Raw genomic sequence first — 18449 nt, forward strand, 5'->3', positions numbered from 1 at the left:
AATGAGTACTATAGGATGCTAGCCCCTCAATTGTGTGGAGCCTTGGTAGATTATTTTGAGGGAGTGGTGACTAGGGGATCCTTTTCATCAAGGGAGAACGAAGCCTTAATAACATTAATCCCCAAACCGGGTAAACCAAAAGATCTAGTAGACTCCTATAGACCCATTTCCCTCATCAATGTAGATGTTAAGATCTTATCTAGAGTGCTCACAAACCGACTGACAGCTCATATTCCATATCTAATAGGAGAGCACCAAGTGGGATTTGTTAAAGGCCGACAAGCGGTAAGGCAAGTTCGGAAAGCACTACTTACAGTGGCTTATGGACAGGTTACGGGTGACCCCCTCTTGTTAGTTAGCCTAGACGCGGCTAAAGCTTTTGATAAAGTTAATGGAGAATACCTGTTTCAAGTACTCGAGTATATTGGGCTGAGTGGTTGGTTTCTGAAAGCAATCCAGACACTCTATAATAACACCACAGCACAAATATTGATTAATGGCACTAGATCTATGCCCTTCCGAATAGAACGGGGCACAAGGCAGGGATGTCCATTATCCCCCATACTGTTCCTTCTATACCTGGAACCACTTCTACGCACGATTTTACTAGACCAGGATATACGGGGAGTAACACTGCATGGGCAACTGATAAAAGTGCTAGCCTTTGCAGACGACATGTTTCTTACACTCACACAACCAAGAACCTCAGTCCCACGGTTGCTTGAAGTTATAGAGGAATTTGGGTTCTATTCAGGATTACAATTAAACCTACATAAATCATTAGCCCTCCCGATTCAGGAGGAGGTGAAGGAGGGGTGGGTTGACCCATTCCCCTTCCAGTGGGCTGAAGACAACCTTAAGTATTTGGGGGTCATCATTCCAAAAGATTTAGCGAACTTATATAAGGAAAACATAGGCCCATTGAAAAATAGAACAAAGGAAACACTACATGGTTGGCAAGGTCTACCCTTATCCCTGAAAGGGAGAATCGCAATGTATAATATGTTCATCTTTCCGAGGTGGACGTACATCTTCCAGATGATCCCAGTCTCGCTGGGATACAGAGAGGAGAGATGGCTCAATAAAACCCTCACTATATTCCTGTGGCAGGGTAAACGGGCACGCACAGGTTTGAAAAATCTTATGAAGCCCTGCTCGGGAGGGGGACTGGGACTGCTTGATTTAAAACTCATAACGATAGCATGTGGCCTGAGGCATCTATCAGATTGGTTTCGAGCAAAAGAGTTTTTCTCGTGCACAAGTGTAGAAACCACATTGATAGCCCCCATGGATTTTGCTTACTGGCTCCACGCCCCAGCAAAGGAACTCCTACCGTTGGGTCAGTATGGGTACATCTTAAATCCCCTGCGTAAAACATGGAAATGGCTGGGTAAGATGTACAAATGGAATAAAGCAGCAACTCCACTGATTCCTCTTAAAGGCAATTTAGCATTCCCGGAGGGGGGAGGCTCCGCCTTGTTTAAAAAATGGGAGAACTGTGGCATCAAATATTTGTTTCAAGTGGTATCGGAAGATGGGAATATTAAATCCTTTAGAGCCCTGTGTGAAGAATTTGGACTGGGACAGAAAGACCACTTTCAGTACTTACAACTTAAACACTATGTTAGGTCAATACCTGCAACAGACCTTACACAGCAAATATGGGACTCTATGAATGATATACTAGGCCTAGAGGCCCAATTAAAAGTACCCCTCCGTTACTTCCATCGCCACCTTCGAGACTCGCAGGGGACTTCAGATTACACAAGTGTCTCACAGCAGTGGCACCAAGAACTGAGATGGAAACCCAATTCCGAGCAAATAAAACTGTGCCTGACAGGTGTATACCAGACGACAGAGAACGCGGCATGGCAGGAAATGCAATACAAATTTATTTTACGGCTTTATATCTCACCACATAGAGCCTTTAAAGCGACCATTAGAACTACAGATGATTGCCCAAAGTGTGGACAGGTGGGAGCCTCCTTGGGACATATGTTTTGGTTCTGCACAATGGTGTTTCAATTCTGGAAAACGCTGGGACATCATGTGTCTCAGATGTGGAAAATACAATGGCACCCATCACCAGGCCAACTCTTTGAAGTTTATAATATCCGAGGAAAGTCACCCGAGGGACTGAAAGCCTTTTTGAAAAGGGCGACCTTGATGGGCAAGCGGACAATTACACAATTATGGTTACAGCCAGAGCCCCCAGGAGTCCCGCAATGGAGAGGAGCTATGATGCAATGTTGCATGCTGGAAAAGAAAAGAGTGGGAGACTTGGCTTCAAAAAGGGGAGACCAATTTTGTAAAACATGGTCCCCGTTTTGGGACACCCTCACATCAGTTGGAAGAAGCAGGATTCTAAACTGTTAATAGGTCCAGTAGGGGAGGGTGGAGGGAGGGAGGATAGGGGGGGGAGGGGAATATAAAGGAAACGCAAATGTTCACTGTATGATATTAATATAAAAGTTTATTTGTATAGTTACAAGTTGACCACTGTAAAGGGGGTCTTGTTCTTCTGTGTTACATAATTGTTGTAATGGGAGCAGGAAAGACTAGACACTATGAAGCAAGCAAATAGATGAAGGTGAAGATGCTAATCGGGGGGGAGGGGAGAAAAAGGGTGTATAAAATATTGATGATGCAGTTACAATGTATACATGCAACTGTGACCTGTTCATATGTTTACGAGATGTTTGAGTATGTTCACAATGGTGATTATCATCAATAAAAACTGTTTATATAAAAAAAAAAAAGAATTGTATGCAAGAAGCCAGCCAGTTTGCTACAGTTCTTTTGACAGTTGGCATGCTAAACTTATTTGGACTAAATGAGATGAAAATTTGAGTCTATTTTCTAAATTATTCAGTTCTTTCTAAACAGCAGGTGAGAGCCAGTTTGCAGTCTAGGGTATGAAGGGCTCTTTCTCTCTCTCAAAGAGTTTTGTAGGGCTTCGAACAGAAGGTAAGAAGCACTGTTTCTTTATTTAGGTAACGTGATATGGTAGCCATGTTAGTCCACTTTTAAAGTTAATAAATAGAAATAAAACAAAACCTAGAAAAGAAAATAAGATTATACCTTTTTTTATTGGACTAACAATACCTTTTTTGATTAGCTTCGAAAGTTAATCAAAAAAAATTATTGTTAGTCCAATAGAAAAGGTATCATCTTATTTTCTTTTCTAGGTTTTGTTTTATTTCTATTTATTACCCTCATTTTGGTAAAAAGATATGACAACTCTAGGCAAAAGCTTGGAATGTGGCCAAAGAACAATTTTGTGATGAGAGAAATGGGTATAGTTCATAATGTGCCTGAATCTTACCTACCCTATTCCACTCTAACATCTAATTGCATTTGTTCCTCTACCGGATTTGGCGAATGCCACATTGAGCCTGCAAATAGGTGGGAAAATGTGGATACAAATGTAACAAATCAATAAATAAATATTACTGTGATATCCTGACTGAGGGTTGTGGGTGGCATGCGAATTAACCAATTCAGACAAGATATATAAATGAGAAAATAACTAGTTTATTAACTGAGCCCTGACAGCTGTTACTTCACAGGCTGGGAACATAAGGAAAAACTTCCATGATTCCGTAAACACAGTCTTAAGCAGGACTCTGGCGGCAGGCCAGTCTGTAGCTGGTGGGCTGCCATGCCCCAAAAACAGCAGTAAGTTCTCAGTTACATAAGTTCTTCTCTTACTCCTAGATCTGGCTCCAGCCAGACCTCAAACAAGGCTTACAAGCCTTAGTCAAGCAGCAAAAGTGGCTTGCCTCAGCCAGGTTGTGAAAGTTTTACACAATAGCTAGGGAGCCCTTACATTACAAGGTGGCTTTTCTCCTTCTGGGACCTCTATATCAGGGCCTCCCTGTTCTGACCTGCAGGAGGGCTTTTACCTCTTGCTCACTGTCAAGCCCCACCCTCCTGGCTAGGCAGCCCAACATCCTTATGCTTACTTGACTCTGTTGTTCAGTCTCTGACCTCACAGGTTTAGCGCTACCTGCCATGAAGCAGCTGAACTACAATCTCAGTAAGGAAGTGTTTCCAGTGATGCCTGGCCCTATGTCACTCACCCCCTCACAGTTACCAATGTGTGGAATTCACTTATTCTCCTAGCTGAAGTGATTGCCACTAGAAAGAGTACTTTATAGATTAGGAACTTCAGAAATGCTGTGTCTAGAGGTTCAAAAGAAGACTTCATGAGCAAAGTGGATTAAATTTAGGTCCCATGGTATAGAAGTTTCCATAATGGAGGCTTGACATGAAGCAGACCTTTCATGAAATGAGCCACTATGTATGACTGTCATATTCGAAGGTCATCTAGTGGAGCATGGTAAGCAGACGGTACACTGAGGTGTACTTGAATTGAAGAAGTTTGAAGTCCAAGGTAATTCAAGTGGTAAAGATACTGAAGTATCATCAAAGGAAGACACATGATAAGGTCATGACCTTTAGTACAGCCACACATTGAGAATCTCTTTAACTTTAAAGCATTGGATTGCCTGATGGAAGGATGTTCTGGATGGGCTGTGGAACACTGAAAGCAGGCACCAGAGACTGCTCAATTTCCAGGCTATGAGATTTGGATTAAAGAGATGACCTTCTCATTGGAGCCAACTTTTCAAAAATGATTGAGAGTGTTAAACTCAATGGAAATTACTCCTCCCTGGACACAAAGAGTTTGTTCAGTATTGGGGGTGCTCAAGCACGCACAGCACCTACAGAGCTGACTCCTATGGACATTCCCATTAAGTCAGTAACATTGAGACCTGCAGGAGCTGGTGAAGAGGTAGAACTGCTAACCTTTGAAGAAGAGGGAATCAGTTTTGTTGAGATCAATAAAGCACTACAAGAATCATGGTGTAATGAGAATTGGAGGATAGGTATACAGGAAAGACCAAGTTCATAGAATTGATAGGGCATGTTGAGCTAGATATAGTGGAGAAGATAGAATGGAGTAGTAGAAAGAAGATTTGTGTTGTTTTTGCTTGAAAAAAGGATAAAGATAAAGAGTAAAATAGGGTATGGATTTGATATACTGCCTCTCTGTGGCACAATCAAAATGGTTTATAAACATGCACATGTATTTTTTTTGTATCTGGGACAATGGAGAATTAAGTGACTTGATCTGAGGTGTTCTCTGCTCCTGAAAGAGAGAACTCAGGAGAATTTCATTCAGGGACCGTTCATGAGGGCAAAGCACTCTGCTGAGCTTGTTAGCTAATTGATTCTGTGATCTGGATATGTAAGTGGCTTCTATCTGGATGTGGTTTGCTATATCAAAATCACAGATACTGACAGCTTTTCAGCAAAGGCGTAGAGAGCCTGAGCCATCCTGCTTGTTCACATAAAACATTACTGCTTGAATGTCTGTCTGAATCAGAACAGAAGTACTGTGGAGAAAGAGAAGGAATACTCATGGGCTTAAAAGATTGCCCTGAGTTCCACATAGTTAAAGTGAAGAGTTTTCTTGTACCTGGACAAGACTTCCTACAAATGATGGCCTTCCAGCTTAGCTCCCCATCCCCGGGTCAAAGCAGGGTCAACCCAACCATTAAACAAAGAAGGTGGTTACCTAGGGCAGCAGCTTCTGGGGTACAGCAAAGAGCAGCCACTATCAAAGCAAAACAATAGGTTTCTATAGTCACACAAACTCAAAGAATCATCAGTGCATACTTTTACCTGCAGGAAGAATGGGCAAATTTCAAATAGCCTATTTCCCCTGTAAAAGGCTTTTGGAAATTGCCCTTACTCCCACAGTTCACTCTAAGCTGAGCGGGAGTCCTTTACCTACAGTCCTGCCAGTAGGAGGTGCTGTTTCACTGCCACATTATCAATGGTGAGGGACAGGCAAGCTCTGAAGCTCTGCAGGACTCCAGGGAACCTGTCTGTCCCTAGTGATTGAGAACACAATATTGAAGCACCCCCCCCCCCCCCCCCACTGGCAGCAGTGCAGTTGGAGGACCCCTGCTCAGCTTAGAGGGAGTAGCACTCATTTCTATGGATTCTATATATGGTGCCCAAATTTGAGTGTGCTTCCGAAATATATGCACAACTTACTTGGATAATGAGCTTTTAACTATCAATAATTGGGTGCTAACACCTATTATTGATGTTGATTGGCACTGATTAGGATTGGCATGCTCATCTGGCTGCATACTATTCAATAATGCTGGGTGCCTACATCCCATAGCATGTATCTCAAAAAAAGGGCGCAACCATGGAAGGGGCATGAGTGTGTCAGGAGTGTTCCAAAAGGTTATGCACATTGTTACTGAATAATGAGTCAGTGCCCAACTTCGGTGCCAGCATTTACAGACTTATGCCAGGTTTCAGCAGGCATAAGTCTGGCGCCCAAAGTTAGGGCATGAGAATCAGCACTAAGTGTAATTCAATAAAGGGCAACACCAAGGGCGCACACCCTTTACAGAATCGTGCTTAATGATGATTTTTATGGTGCCTATTTTTGAGCACCATTTATAGAATCCGGCCCTTTATGTACATGCTTATAATACAAAGTTAAATATTCAAAACTATAATGTCCAAATATAGGTTTTTATAGGATTGTTCTTGGAGCAATAGTGTTGAGATTATCTCGATTCTTCAGTTTATCAAAATCTTGGAGGGGTTGCTAGGCTGCTAGGAAATTAATTGAAAGGGGGCACAAGGCTGAAGTTTCACTTAGAGTGCCTAATAATCTTGCACCAGCCTTGGGTCAAGGCATCTGTAGCGAGGACTACCTGCTGTTGTACAGTGCAAAAAGAGCACACACACACACACACACACACACACAGGGTTTGTGGAATTAACCACTTTAGCATGATATAGAGCCAAGAGGAGGGAACAGTACTGTGGAAAGAGGTAAGATCTCACTGGAACTTGAGATCCCACTGAGGATGTCACATTTTTAGAAGAGCTAGAGGGACATGAACAGCCACATGTCCTAGCATTTGTAAGTGTGCTCTGGCACTGGGTGTTGATTGTATGTTATAAATATGGGCCATGAGCAACTGAATTCTGTCCTCTCAAAGACTACTCCTATGAATGAAATAACATTGATTGGAGAAAGAATAGACTCTTGAAAATTGATAAGGAGCCTAAGAGACTGGAGAAGGATAACTGTTTTCAGGGTCAGCCTTAGCAATTGCAGGGCCCTATGCAGACCAGGACAAGAGATTTCAAATGAGATGTCAAGAATTTATTTATTTAAGGCCAGCCCTGAGAGGTGGTGAAGACAAAGAAGTTTGAAACCAAAGGGTGAGGAGGAGTCAGAGGGAGGAGATGTAAGGGCTGGCTTGTGGTGCGATGGGAGGAGTATAGCACATCAGTGCTGAGCAGTGCATTTTTTCTAGCAAAAATGGTGCCAGTACTTAAATGCAAGGCCACCCTTCAGGGGTGAGGTGATCACTGAGGGACCCACCCCACAATAGCCAGGCCCCCTGCAACCAGTCACAGAATCTATGACAAGGTGTGTAGAACCTGAGCTCTTTCATTAAAATTTGGGGTCCATGGGTAAATTTTAGGAGACAATGGAAAAGGTGAAGGTACTGAGTAGCCCCTCAAAAAAAGCCCTGGTGCTGGGAAGCACGATTACCAAGAGGGAGGGGAGGGAGAGAGAAAGACAGAGGGAGATGGAGATGGAAAGGGAAAAGAAGCTTTAACTTTTGGTCAGCTGCCAATTGCAAAGCTGATTCAGATGCAGGGCCTATAGGAGCATGGGGCCCTATGCAACTGCCTCTGGTAGCCGTACTTAAAGCCAGTACTGATTGTTTTCTTGGAAAGAAGTAAGGCCTGTGACTCTGATTGAGCCACCAGAAGCCAGCCATCCAGATACAGAAATACCAAATTTGTGAAGGTGTGCCAGTGCACAAGGCACTGAATATTTAGAGAATATATAGAGACTTAATAAAATGATTGTTTTCTGTGAATATCAAAAGGTATGAGTAGATATAAGACACTGGCTGCTTTGAGCCTTTATATAGCCATATAGAATATCAATGTGATGGCAATTCTTGTTTTAAATATGAGTAAAGTGATGTGGTAGGCATGCTACTCCACTTTTAAATGTAATACATAGAAATAAAACAAAACATAGAAAGAAAATAAGATGATACCTTTTTTTATCGGACTAACAATACATTTTATGATTAGCTTTAAAAGGTAATCCTTCATCCTATGGCTCTTTTAAACCTGTATCTAAAGGTTTCCATGTCTGAAGAATGGCCTGTACGTTATTTGTTTTTTTTTCAACAGATTTTAATTCAAATTTAGATGTCAAATACATATTGTGTTTCACCAGAATGTAGCACCTAACATGTTTGCATTCTTCCTGGTTTACAATGTTAAGTTTGCATCTGAAGGTTCAGTGACTTGCCCAAGTCCAAGAAAAGCAGCACCAAGCTTCTGGGGTTTTTAGTCCTCTACTTTAACCACTTATCCATTTGTTTGAGTTGCTTTAAGGGATGAGATGCTGCTTTAAAAATGGTCACTTGTTGCCACTGGCAACAATCAACTATAGTAGAGGATCGGGAATCGATAATAGTGCCTTTCCCTAACCAAGAAACACGTCCTTCTCTCAGCCATAGACTGTGCAAGGCTTCTGCTGATCCATTCTTGCGGCGCTAGATTATTTGTGCCTGCCCACTGAGTACTTAAACGGGGAAGAGGAAAACATGGCCGCTATGGGAAACGGCCTGATAGGGAAAGGTTTAGATATTAGCTTGGCGGCTTTGCAGAGGCACGACCCATATATTAATAGCATTGTGGATGTAGCGAGTCAGGTGGCCCTTTATACCTTCAGCCACAAAGCGAGCGAATGGGTACGTTTGGAGAGGGGAGGTCGGCTTGTGTCAGCGTGTGCACTGTTGGAAAGTTTGTGCGCGCTGTTTCTTCTTTGGTTCTGCAGTAAACACAGTGGATTCTTTAAAATCGTAAAGTATTCAATTCGTTATAAATCAGACATGATCTGAGAGTTACTAAGGCCCGGTGCTTCACGTGACTGAAAAGCGTTTAATAGCCGGAGTTTGGCCACCGGTTTTTCATTTCTTTTGAAACCACATACATTGAAGTCGAGTGCAGCGATGATAATATAAAAAGCACATTTTTTTGGAAGTGGAGTAATCTGCACATTAATTTACCGGTGTTTACAAGACACATTTCTTTCGCATGCAAACATTGACTGGTCCATTTGGTAAATTTTAGTGCACAACTCTTCATTTTTTGTTTCTGCTTTGTTGTGATTATTGAATAGTTATTTGTTCCTGAGTCGTAACTAAACACGTTGTGTTATTGCAGGAGAAGACTGATGTGGAAGGAACGCTGTTTGTTTATACAAGGTGAGAGTTCCGCTGTTTGGTGTGTCGCTTTAGATCCGAGTTTATTAAACAAAGGTTTTGTCTGGAAAATGATATACTTGCTTAATATTACTTTCATATTCTCTTATTTATTATTACTAAAAATATTCTTTGAATATAAACTTTTTTTTAAAAGAATTAAGGTGCCCTTTTAAGCTGCGGTAACGCAAGTGTGCACTTATCGCAGCTTAAAATGGCATACTGCAGTCTGTGGGACATGTTCAGTAGTAAGTTCCAAACTGGTGTATGCTAAAAATTGTTTAAAATTTTTGTTGGAGGGGTGTATTTAGGGACTGAGAGTTGGCATTCCTGTGCTACTCAGTGCAGCTTCATTACCACACACTAACTGGTTTTGTTAGTGCAGGATTAGCGTGTGAGCCTTTCAAAATAGGTGTTTGTAAGTGCATATGCACTCATTTTTTTAATGGCCGCATGCTAATAGCAACATTAGCTTATGCCTATTAAAAGAAAAATGAAAAACAAATTGACCATTTTACTGCTGCAGTAAAATAGCTTTAACGGGCAGGAAAAATACTTGTAAGAACGTGCTACGGCCACTTTTTACCGCAACTTAGTAAAAGGACTCCTAAGTCATCAGTCAGAACAAAATTAAGTCAATTTATTTTGATTTTATCAGATTGTTTATTTAGTAACTTTTTTCCATAGGCACAGCCTAGGGTAAAGTCCTTTTTTGAATAAGCTTTAAGGCCTGTGTACTAGACATTTTTCCTATAGACACAAAATGGGAAAAATCTGTTAATGCATTATAAAGACATCATGTACTGATGCATTCTATAGTATTAAATGCAAGATAGAAGAGTACCCTCAGGGAATGAAAAATGTACTAATAAATGGTTCTAAAAAGAAATTTGAAATATAAAAGGGAACCAGTTGTTCTTTAATTATAGTTACTTTCAACAGCTTTCTATTGCCAGACTGTGTTCATTGGGTCATGCAGTTGATTAACTGGAAGAAATAAGAAAAGACAGCCTATACATATTGTGATTTAATTAGTACATAACTATTAGCTATATTGACCCTGAAGAAAACTAGTTTTAGTAGGTTATGATATCTTTTTATAGCATCAAAGCAAGAAAATCAAAGATATTATAGTACACAAGATTTCAAAACTGTGCTAGTCCCTTTTTCAATCTGCATTGACCATGGTGATCTTGCAAGTTCAAGTACTACCAGGGCCACCATAGGTCAGTGGCAGCTGACAGGCAGTTGAGCTGTGTGCTTAGGAATGTGCCTTGCCCAGAACCTATAGTGAATGGAGAAAGAGAATGATAGATGCTCTTAAAACTTAAGGTGTACCCTCCCTCTGCCCACCTGCCTGCCTACTGCTCTTCAGTTTTGAGTGGCAGCCTGGCTGGCCTATTCTAACCAATTTGCCCTGGGCCCTCCTAAGTTAAGTCCTATGTACTAAAATCTTTTTTTTTTAATTTATTTTACAATTTCTCAACCTGTTGATGTAAGGCAAATATTTAGAAACTGGAGTATTGTAATTTGACTACCAGTGGTTTGGCTATTTTTATAGACATTGACTGTATTCTTTCTTTGCTGCAAAGTTACTCTTGCTGCTTTTGAAATTGATGCTATAACATCTTTAGAAAATCTCTTGCATACTATAAGACCAACCACTCACCACATGACCCTGTCCCTAGTGCCCTGATAAAAAATAAATATATTATCTGTTGAACCCATATACAAATGCAATGATTTAATTACGTTTTGAATCTAGCTCTGTTCCTAGACCTTGGAAGTAGGCTTATATTTGTTCTTGTTTGAAAGACACCACTCAAAATCACCACTCATAACTTCATCTACAAGTTATCATCCAATTTTGAATCTTCCGTTTATATCCAAAATTGTAGCAAAGATTGCTTTCTAAAAACTAAAAGAATTTATAGAGAATGTGGATGTCTTAATCCCGAATCAAGTGAGTGTAGGAGATATCCCAGCACAGAAACGGCTTTGATAGGTATCTTGATTTTTATTCGACTGTTTGGTCAAGATAGAGTAGTGTGCTCATTTCATTGGACATATTGGTCACGTTTGATCTGGTGGACTATTCACCTCTCTTAGCAAGACTAGAAGATATAGGGCTAATGAATGGTTCCACTTTTGTTTGACCATTCTTTTGTTGTTCAGTGGCAAGATTCTTGTCTGAGCCTTTTCAGCTCAATTGTGGGATACCTCAGGGCTCAATTTTGGCTCCTATTTTATTTTTATCAGTACATTGTAAGCCACTTTGAGCCGCACAGAGGATATGTCTCTAAGTGTTGCCCGGGAGGGAAAGGTTAGGACAGCCGTTGTAGTTGGTGATTCGATCATTAGGCATATAGATAGCTGGGTGGCTGGTGGATGTGAGGATCGCCTGGTGACTTGCCTGTCTGGTGCGAAGGTGGCGGACCTCACGCGTCACCTAGATAGGATTTTAGATAGTGCTGGGGAGGAGTCGGCTGTCTTGGTACATGTGGGTACCAATGACATAGGAAAATATGGGAGAGAGGTTCTGGAAGCCAAATTTAGGCTCTTAGGTATATCAATAGAAATCAAACAAAATAAAACATGGAAAAGAAAATAAGATGATACCTTTTTTATTGGACATAACTTAATACATTTCTTGATTAGCTTTCGAAGGTTGCCCTTCGTCAGATCGGAAATAAGCAAATGTGGTAGCAGATAGTATATGTAAGAGAAACATCAAAGCATTACTTTGACAGTCTGACGGTGGGAGGGTGGGGGTATGCATGGGGACATCAAAGCATTTCATTGATATTCTAACAGGATGGGTGTTGGTAAGTGAGAGGAGGGTGATAAACAGAGAAATACAACTTTATGGTTTATAATAATGGGCTAGAAAACCCAGATCCTTAAGTCCTGTCTGTTGGGTGTCAAAATATTCAATCAACACCCAACAGTCAGGACTTAATATCCAGTTTATCACCCTCCTCTCACCTACCAACACCCATCCTGTTAGAATATCAATGAAATGCTTTGATGTTTCTCTTATATATACTATCTGCTACCACATTTGCTTATTTCCGATCTGACGAAGAAGGGAACCTTTGAAAGCTAATCAAGAAATGTATTAAGTTATGTCCAATAAAAAATATCATCATCTTATTTTCTTTTCCATGTTTTATTTTGTTTGATTTCTATTGATAACCTTTAAGAGTGGACTAACACGGCTACCACACCTCTCGGCTCTTAGGTACAAAGCTCAAATCCAGATCCTCTAGGGTAGCATTTTCTGAAATGCTACCTGTTCCATTCCACGCGCAGGGCCAAAGAGACAGGCAGAGCTCTGGAGTCTCAAGGCGTGGATGAGATTATGGTGCAGGGAGGAGGGTTTTAGATTTGTTAGGAACTGGGCAACATTCTGGGGAAGGGGGGGCCTGTTCCGAAAGGATGGGCTCCACCTTAACCAGGGTGGGACCAGGTTGCTGGCATCGGCATTTAAAAAGGAGAGAGAGCAGCTTTTAAATTAGAAATGGGGGGAAGGCCGACAGTCGCTCAAAAGCGCATGGTTCGGGATAAGGTATCTTTAAGGATACCTCACAAACAGGGGTTTCTGGATAGTAAGGTTGCACAACAGACCGTGTTAGGCCAGGTGCCCTTAAATACAACTAAAGATCAGACAAAAGATGGCAAATCAATAGTGTGAAGTACTGAGCATCATGCAAATAGGAACAACAAACATACTCTGAAATGTCTATATGCAAATGCTAGGAGTCTAAGACATAAGATGGGAGAGCTGGAATATATTGCACTAAATGAAAAATTGGATATAGTAGGCATTATTGAGACCTAGTGGAAGGAGGATAACCAGTGGGACACTGTCATACCGGGGTACAAAGTATATCGTAGTGATAGGGTGGACCGGACTGGTGGAGGGGTAGCATTGTATATTAACGAGAGCCTTGACTCAGATTACAAATTCAGCAGGACACAAATCACACCTTTGAATCATTGTGGGTTGAAATTCCATGTATAAAATGGAAAAGGACCGTGATAGGAGTGTACTACCATCCACCTCGCCAGGATGAGTAGGTAGACGCAGAAATGATAAAAGAAATCAGAGAAGCAAACAAAATGGACAATGTGATAATAATGGGTGACTTCAATTATCCAAATATAGGTTGGGTAAATGTAACATCGGGACACGCTAGAGAGGTACAATTCCTTGATGAAATCAAGGACAGCTTTATGGAGCAGCTGGTGCAGGAGCCGACGAGAGAAGGAAAAATTCTAGACTTGGTCCTTAGTGGAGAGCATGATCTGGTGGGGGACGTTATGGTACTGGGGCCGCTTGATAACAGTGATCATAATATGATCAGTTTTGATATCAACCTTGAAGTAACTATACACAGGAAGTCAAATATGTTAGCGTTTAACTTTAAAAAAGGTGACTATGATAAAATGAGAAGAACGGTTTAAAAAAAACTTAGGGGGGCAACTGAGAGGGTAAAAACTACAACAGGCATGGACGCTGTTAAAAAAAATACCATCCTGGAGGCCCAGGCCAAACATATTCCGCGAATTAGAAAGGAAAGACGGAAGTCCAAAAGACAGCCGGCATGGTTGAAAAGTGAGGTGAAGGACGCTATTAGGGCTTAAAGAAACGACTTCAGAAAATGGAAGAAGGAACCGTCTGAAGATAACAAGCAGCATAAGGAGTGTCAAAGCAAATGCAAGGCGCAGATGATGAAGGCCAAGAGGGATTACGAGAAAAAGATAGCATTAGAGGCAACAAAACATAGCAAAAAATTTTTTGGTATATTAAAAGCAGGAAGCTAGCAAAAGAATCGGGCCGCTGGATGACCGAGGGGTAAAAGGGGCAATCAAGGAAGATAAAGACATTACGGAGAGATTGAATGAATTCTTTGCTTCGGTCTTCATCGAGGAAGATTTGGGTGGGATACCGGTGTCGGAAATGGCATTTCAAGTGGACGAGTCGGAGAAACTCACTGACTTCACAGTAAACCTGGAGGACGTAATGGGGCAGTTCAGCAAACTGAAGAGTAGCAAATCTCCTGGACCGGATGGTATTCATCCTATAGTACTGGTAGAACTGAAAAATGAGCTTGCAGAGCTACTGTTAGTGATATGCAATTTATCCTTAAAATCGAGCGTGGTACCGGAAGATTGGAGGGTGGCCAATGTAACGCTGATTTTTAAAAAAGGTTCCAGGGAAGATCCGGGAAATTATAGACCGGTGAATCTGACATCGGTGCCGGGGAAAATGGTAGAGGCTATTATCAAAAACAAAATTACAGAGCACATCCAAGGACGTGGATTACTGAGACCAAGTCAGCACAGCTTTTGTGTGGGGAAATCTTGCCTGACCAATTTACTTCAATTCTTTGAAGGAGTAAACAAACGTGGACAAAGGGGAGCCAGTTGATATTGTGTGAGTGAGACTAACAAGTTAGTTACTTCTTCCGTTAAAGGCTTGGTTGAAGAGCCAAGTTTTCACCTGCTTCCTGAAGTAGAGATAGTCTTGTGTTAGGCGGAGCCTTTCAGGCAGTGCATTCCAGAGTGTGGGGGCTACTCCAGAGGAGGAGCCCAGATTTGTACGCTCAAGGAGCCCTTTACCAATAATCGGGTGCTAACAACCAATTATTGCTGTTAAATTGGCACTCATTAAAATTTGCATGCACATCTGGCTGCATGCTATTCTATTAGGCATGATGCCTAACTTTACTTGCACATAATTCAAAAGGGGGTATGGCCATGGGCATATCAAGGGCCTTTTGAAACTTTGTGTACATAGTTATAGAACAGTGCCTCGGCACACCTAACATGGGCACCATCATTTACATCAGGTTTCAGCAGGCATAAACTGGGGCCTGAATTCAAGTGCAGGAATCGTCGCTAAGTGCTATTCTATAAAGGGCACACACCCTTTATAGAATAGCGACGGTTTGTTTGTTTTTTTGCCGCTTGTTTTGAGCACCATTTATAGCAAAGTGGGCTACTGTAATGGCATCCTACAGTGTCCTTGCTCTTCATGTTGGATGTTTACAAATAATTCAGAATACTGGATCTAAAACATATGATTGTGACCCCCTCCCCCACCCTTTATGACAGCTGAGCATTGGTTTCTCTTCTGTTCAAAAATCCTGTATAAACTGGCCCTTTTAACATTCAAAATTAGACAAACATGACATCCTCTTTTTCCACATGGGAGAGAAACCATTTGCATGTATAGAGTCTGGTAAAAGCTTTGGTCAGAAGGTAAACCTCACAATGCACCAGAGAATCCACACAGGAGTTGAAACCATTTACATGTCCTGGTTGTGGTAAAAGTTTTGGTTGGAAAGAAAGCCTCACATGGCATCAGAGAATCCACACAGGGATGAAACCATTTACATGTACTGAGGAGGTAAAAGCTTCAGTTGCTTTGGGACAGATAATTAGGGAATGTACATTCTTGCTGTGAAGTATGGAAAAATAGCACTCTGGTATTTAGATATATGTAATGAGACCTCCTTTTCGTCTATAGATCTGCATTCAAAGCCCAAATCTAATGATAGACAATAGACACAAGGCTCAGGTGTTATAGAAAGCTTGGCATCAGGTAGAATAGTGGAAAAGCGGCATCCTAGGAAAGCAATGGGCCTCCTTGGGGGCACTGCAGTGGACTTTATAAAATGCTGCCAGGTACACATCTCACTGTTGCTCCCTTACCTTGTCTGCTGAGCCCCCCAAACCCGACCCAAAACCCACTACCCCCAACTGTACGCCACTACCATAGCCTTTACAGGTGAAGGGAGCACCAATATGTGGGTACAGTGGGGTTCTGGTGGGTTTTGGAGGGCTCACAGTTTCCTCCACAAGTGTAACATATAGGGGGAGGTAGAAGCCTGGGTCCACCTGTCTGCAGTGCACTGCACCACTATTAGACTATTCCAGGGACCTGCATGTTATTCTAATTGACCTGATTATAACATCTGAGGCTGGCAAGTAATATTTTTAATCACAATTTTTTGGGGTGGCAGTGACCACTGGGGGGGGGGGGGAGTAAAGGGAGGTGATCCCTGATTCCCTCCGGTGGTCATCTGGTCATTTGGGGCACCTCTTGTGTGGAGTAGAAGAGTAGCCTAGTGGTTAGTGCAGCAGACTTTGATCCTGGGAAATTGGGTTCAATTCCCACTGTAGCTATTTGTTATAAAAACAGGTCTAGCTCAAAACATCTAAGTTTTAGTCTTGGACGTTTTTGTTTTGTTCCATTATGGCTGAAAGACGTCTAAGTCTTAGGAACGCCCCAAGTCCCGCCTTGAACATGCCCCTAGCATGCCCCCTTGAGATTTAGACGTCCTTCTGATGGACTTCAGAGAAAAATGTCTAGAAAGACGTTTTTAAAATACTGATTTGGACGTTTTTGTGAGATAAACATCCAAATGCAGACTTATGTCACTTTTGGACGTTTTTCTCTTTTAAAAATGAGCCTGATAGTAATCTATGGAACTTTGTAAGTCTAAGTGCTTTGAAAATGAGCCCCTTGGCCACTTAAGTGATATGCAGGATTATTAAATGAATCAGAAAGAGAGTACTGTTAAGGAAAACCAGAAAAGCTGGTTTTATGGTTAGATGAATAGAAAGGGATGCTTTTATAGATACCTCTTTTCAGAAGTAAAAAAAAAAAAAAATATATATATATATATATATATATACAGTGGTGTGCTGAGCCGCTTGTTAAATTTTGACAGCTCTTGCGAGCCAGTTGTTGTTCGGGGCGAGCCGGCTCCATTGCAGGAGGGCGCCATGCTTACCTCCCCTCCCAAACATGCCCCGCGATTGCCCTTCGCCCCCATCGTCCCCTCCCGCTCCCATCCATCTTTTTAAAATACCTCCTCGCCGTTGAAGCGCCGCATTAAAGCCCTGCTGCTGCTGCCCAAGCTTTTCCTCCGTTTGCTGTAGTTCTTCGTGTGAACTTCGTGCCCTTAGTCCCGCCTTCTGACGTATGACGTCATACGTCAGAAGGCGGGACTAAGGGCACGAACTTCTCGCGAACTGCAGCAAACAGGGAGGGAAAGCTAGAGACGGGCAGCAGGACTTTAACGCGGCGCTTCAACGGCGAGGAGGTATTTAAAAAAGATGGATGGGAGCGGGAGGGGACGATGGGGGCGAAGGGCAATCGCTGGGCATGTTTGGGGGAGGGAGGAGAATCGCTGGACATGAGATGGGAGCGGGAGGGGAGGGAGGAAAAGCATTGGACATGGATAGGGGAGGGCAGGGGAGGGAGGAAAATCGCTGGACTTGAGATGGGAGCGGGAGGGAAGGGCAGAGGAGGGAGGAGAACTGCTGGACATGGATGGGAGCAGGAGGGAAGGGGAGGGAGGAGAATCGCTGGACATGGCTGGGAGCAGGAGGGAAGGGCAGGGGAGGGAGGAGAATCGCTGGACATGGATGGGAGCAGGAGGGCAGGGGAGGGAGGAGAATCGCTGGACATGGCTGGGAGCAGGAGGGAAGGGAGGAGAATCGCTGGACATGGATGGGAGCGGGAGGGAAGGGCAGGGGAGGGAGGAGAATCGCTGGACATGGATGGGAGCAGGAGGGAAGGGCAGGGGAGGTAGGAGAATCGCTGGACATGGATGGGAGCGGGAGGGAAGGGCAGGGGAGGGAGGAGAATCGCTGGGCATGGATGGATAGAGGGGGGCAGGGGAGAGAAAACAATTGCTGGGTATGGATGGATAGAGGGAGGCAGAGGAGAGAAGACAATTGCTGGGCATGGATGGGTAGGGGGGCAGGGGAGAGAAGAGAATTGCTGGGTATGGATGGATAGAGGAGGACAGGGGAGAGAGGAGAGTTTCAGGACATGGATGGAGGGGAGGGAAGGGAGAGAGAAGAAATGCTGGACATGGAGGGAAGATAGAGGAAGGAGATTAGATGAGGGAAAAGGAAGTGAGGAGAGAAACTGCACATGGATGGAGAAAATAGGCAGAAGCTGGATCCACTGTACAGTCAAGTGTGCAGAGGACCAGAAATGAAGAAGAAAGGAGGAAAGAAAAGAAATAAATGGAAAGGAAGCCCTGGAAACGGAGTCAAGGGAACAGATAGAGAGCAGCAGAATCA

General features: G+C 42.7%; 1 protein-coding gene across 4 annotated transcripts in view; it reads left to right on the forward strand.

Moving 5' to 3' along the window:
* Positions 1-8660: 8660 nt before the first annotated feature.
* Positions 8661-18449, forward strand: part of DCP1B (decapping mRNA 1B) — a 91526-nt gene continuing 81737 nt past the window's right edge. For 2 of the 4 annotated variants that reach the window (XM_030214167.1, XM_030214168.1), the window contains exons 1-2: positions 8661-8828; positions 9304-9344. In XM_030214167.1, coding sequence (XP_030070027.1) covers positions 8682-8828; positions 9304-9344 — 188 coding nt within the window. In that variant the 5' untranslated portion in view covers positions 8661-8681. Of the gene's footprint in view, positions 8829-9175; positions 9200-9303; positions 9345-18449 lie in introns of those variants that run through there. The other 2 variants (XM_030214170.1, XM_030214169.1) reach the window with 2 other exon arrangements.

This window comes from Microcaecilia unicolor, chromosome 9, assembly GCF_901765095.1.
Source record: "Microcaecilia unicolor chromosome 9, aMicUni1.1, whole genome shotgun sequence".
In the NCBI taxonomy this organism is placed as follows: Eukaryota; Metazoa; Chordata; class Amphibia; order Gymnophiona; family Siphonopidae; genus Microcaecilia; species Microcaecilia unicolor.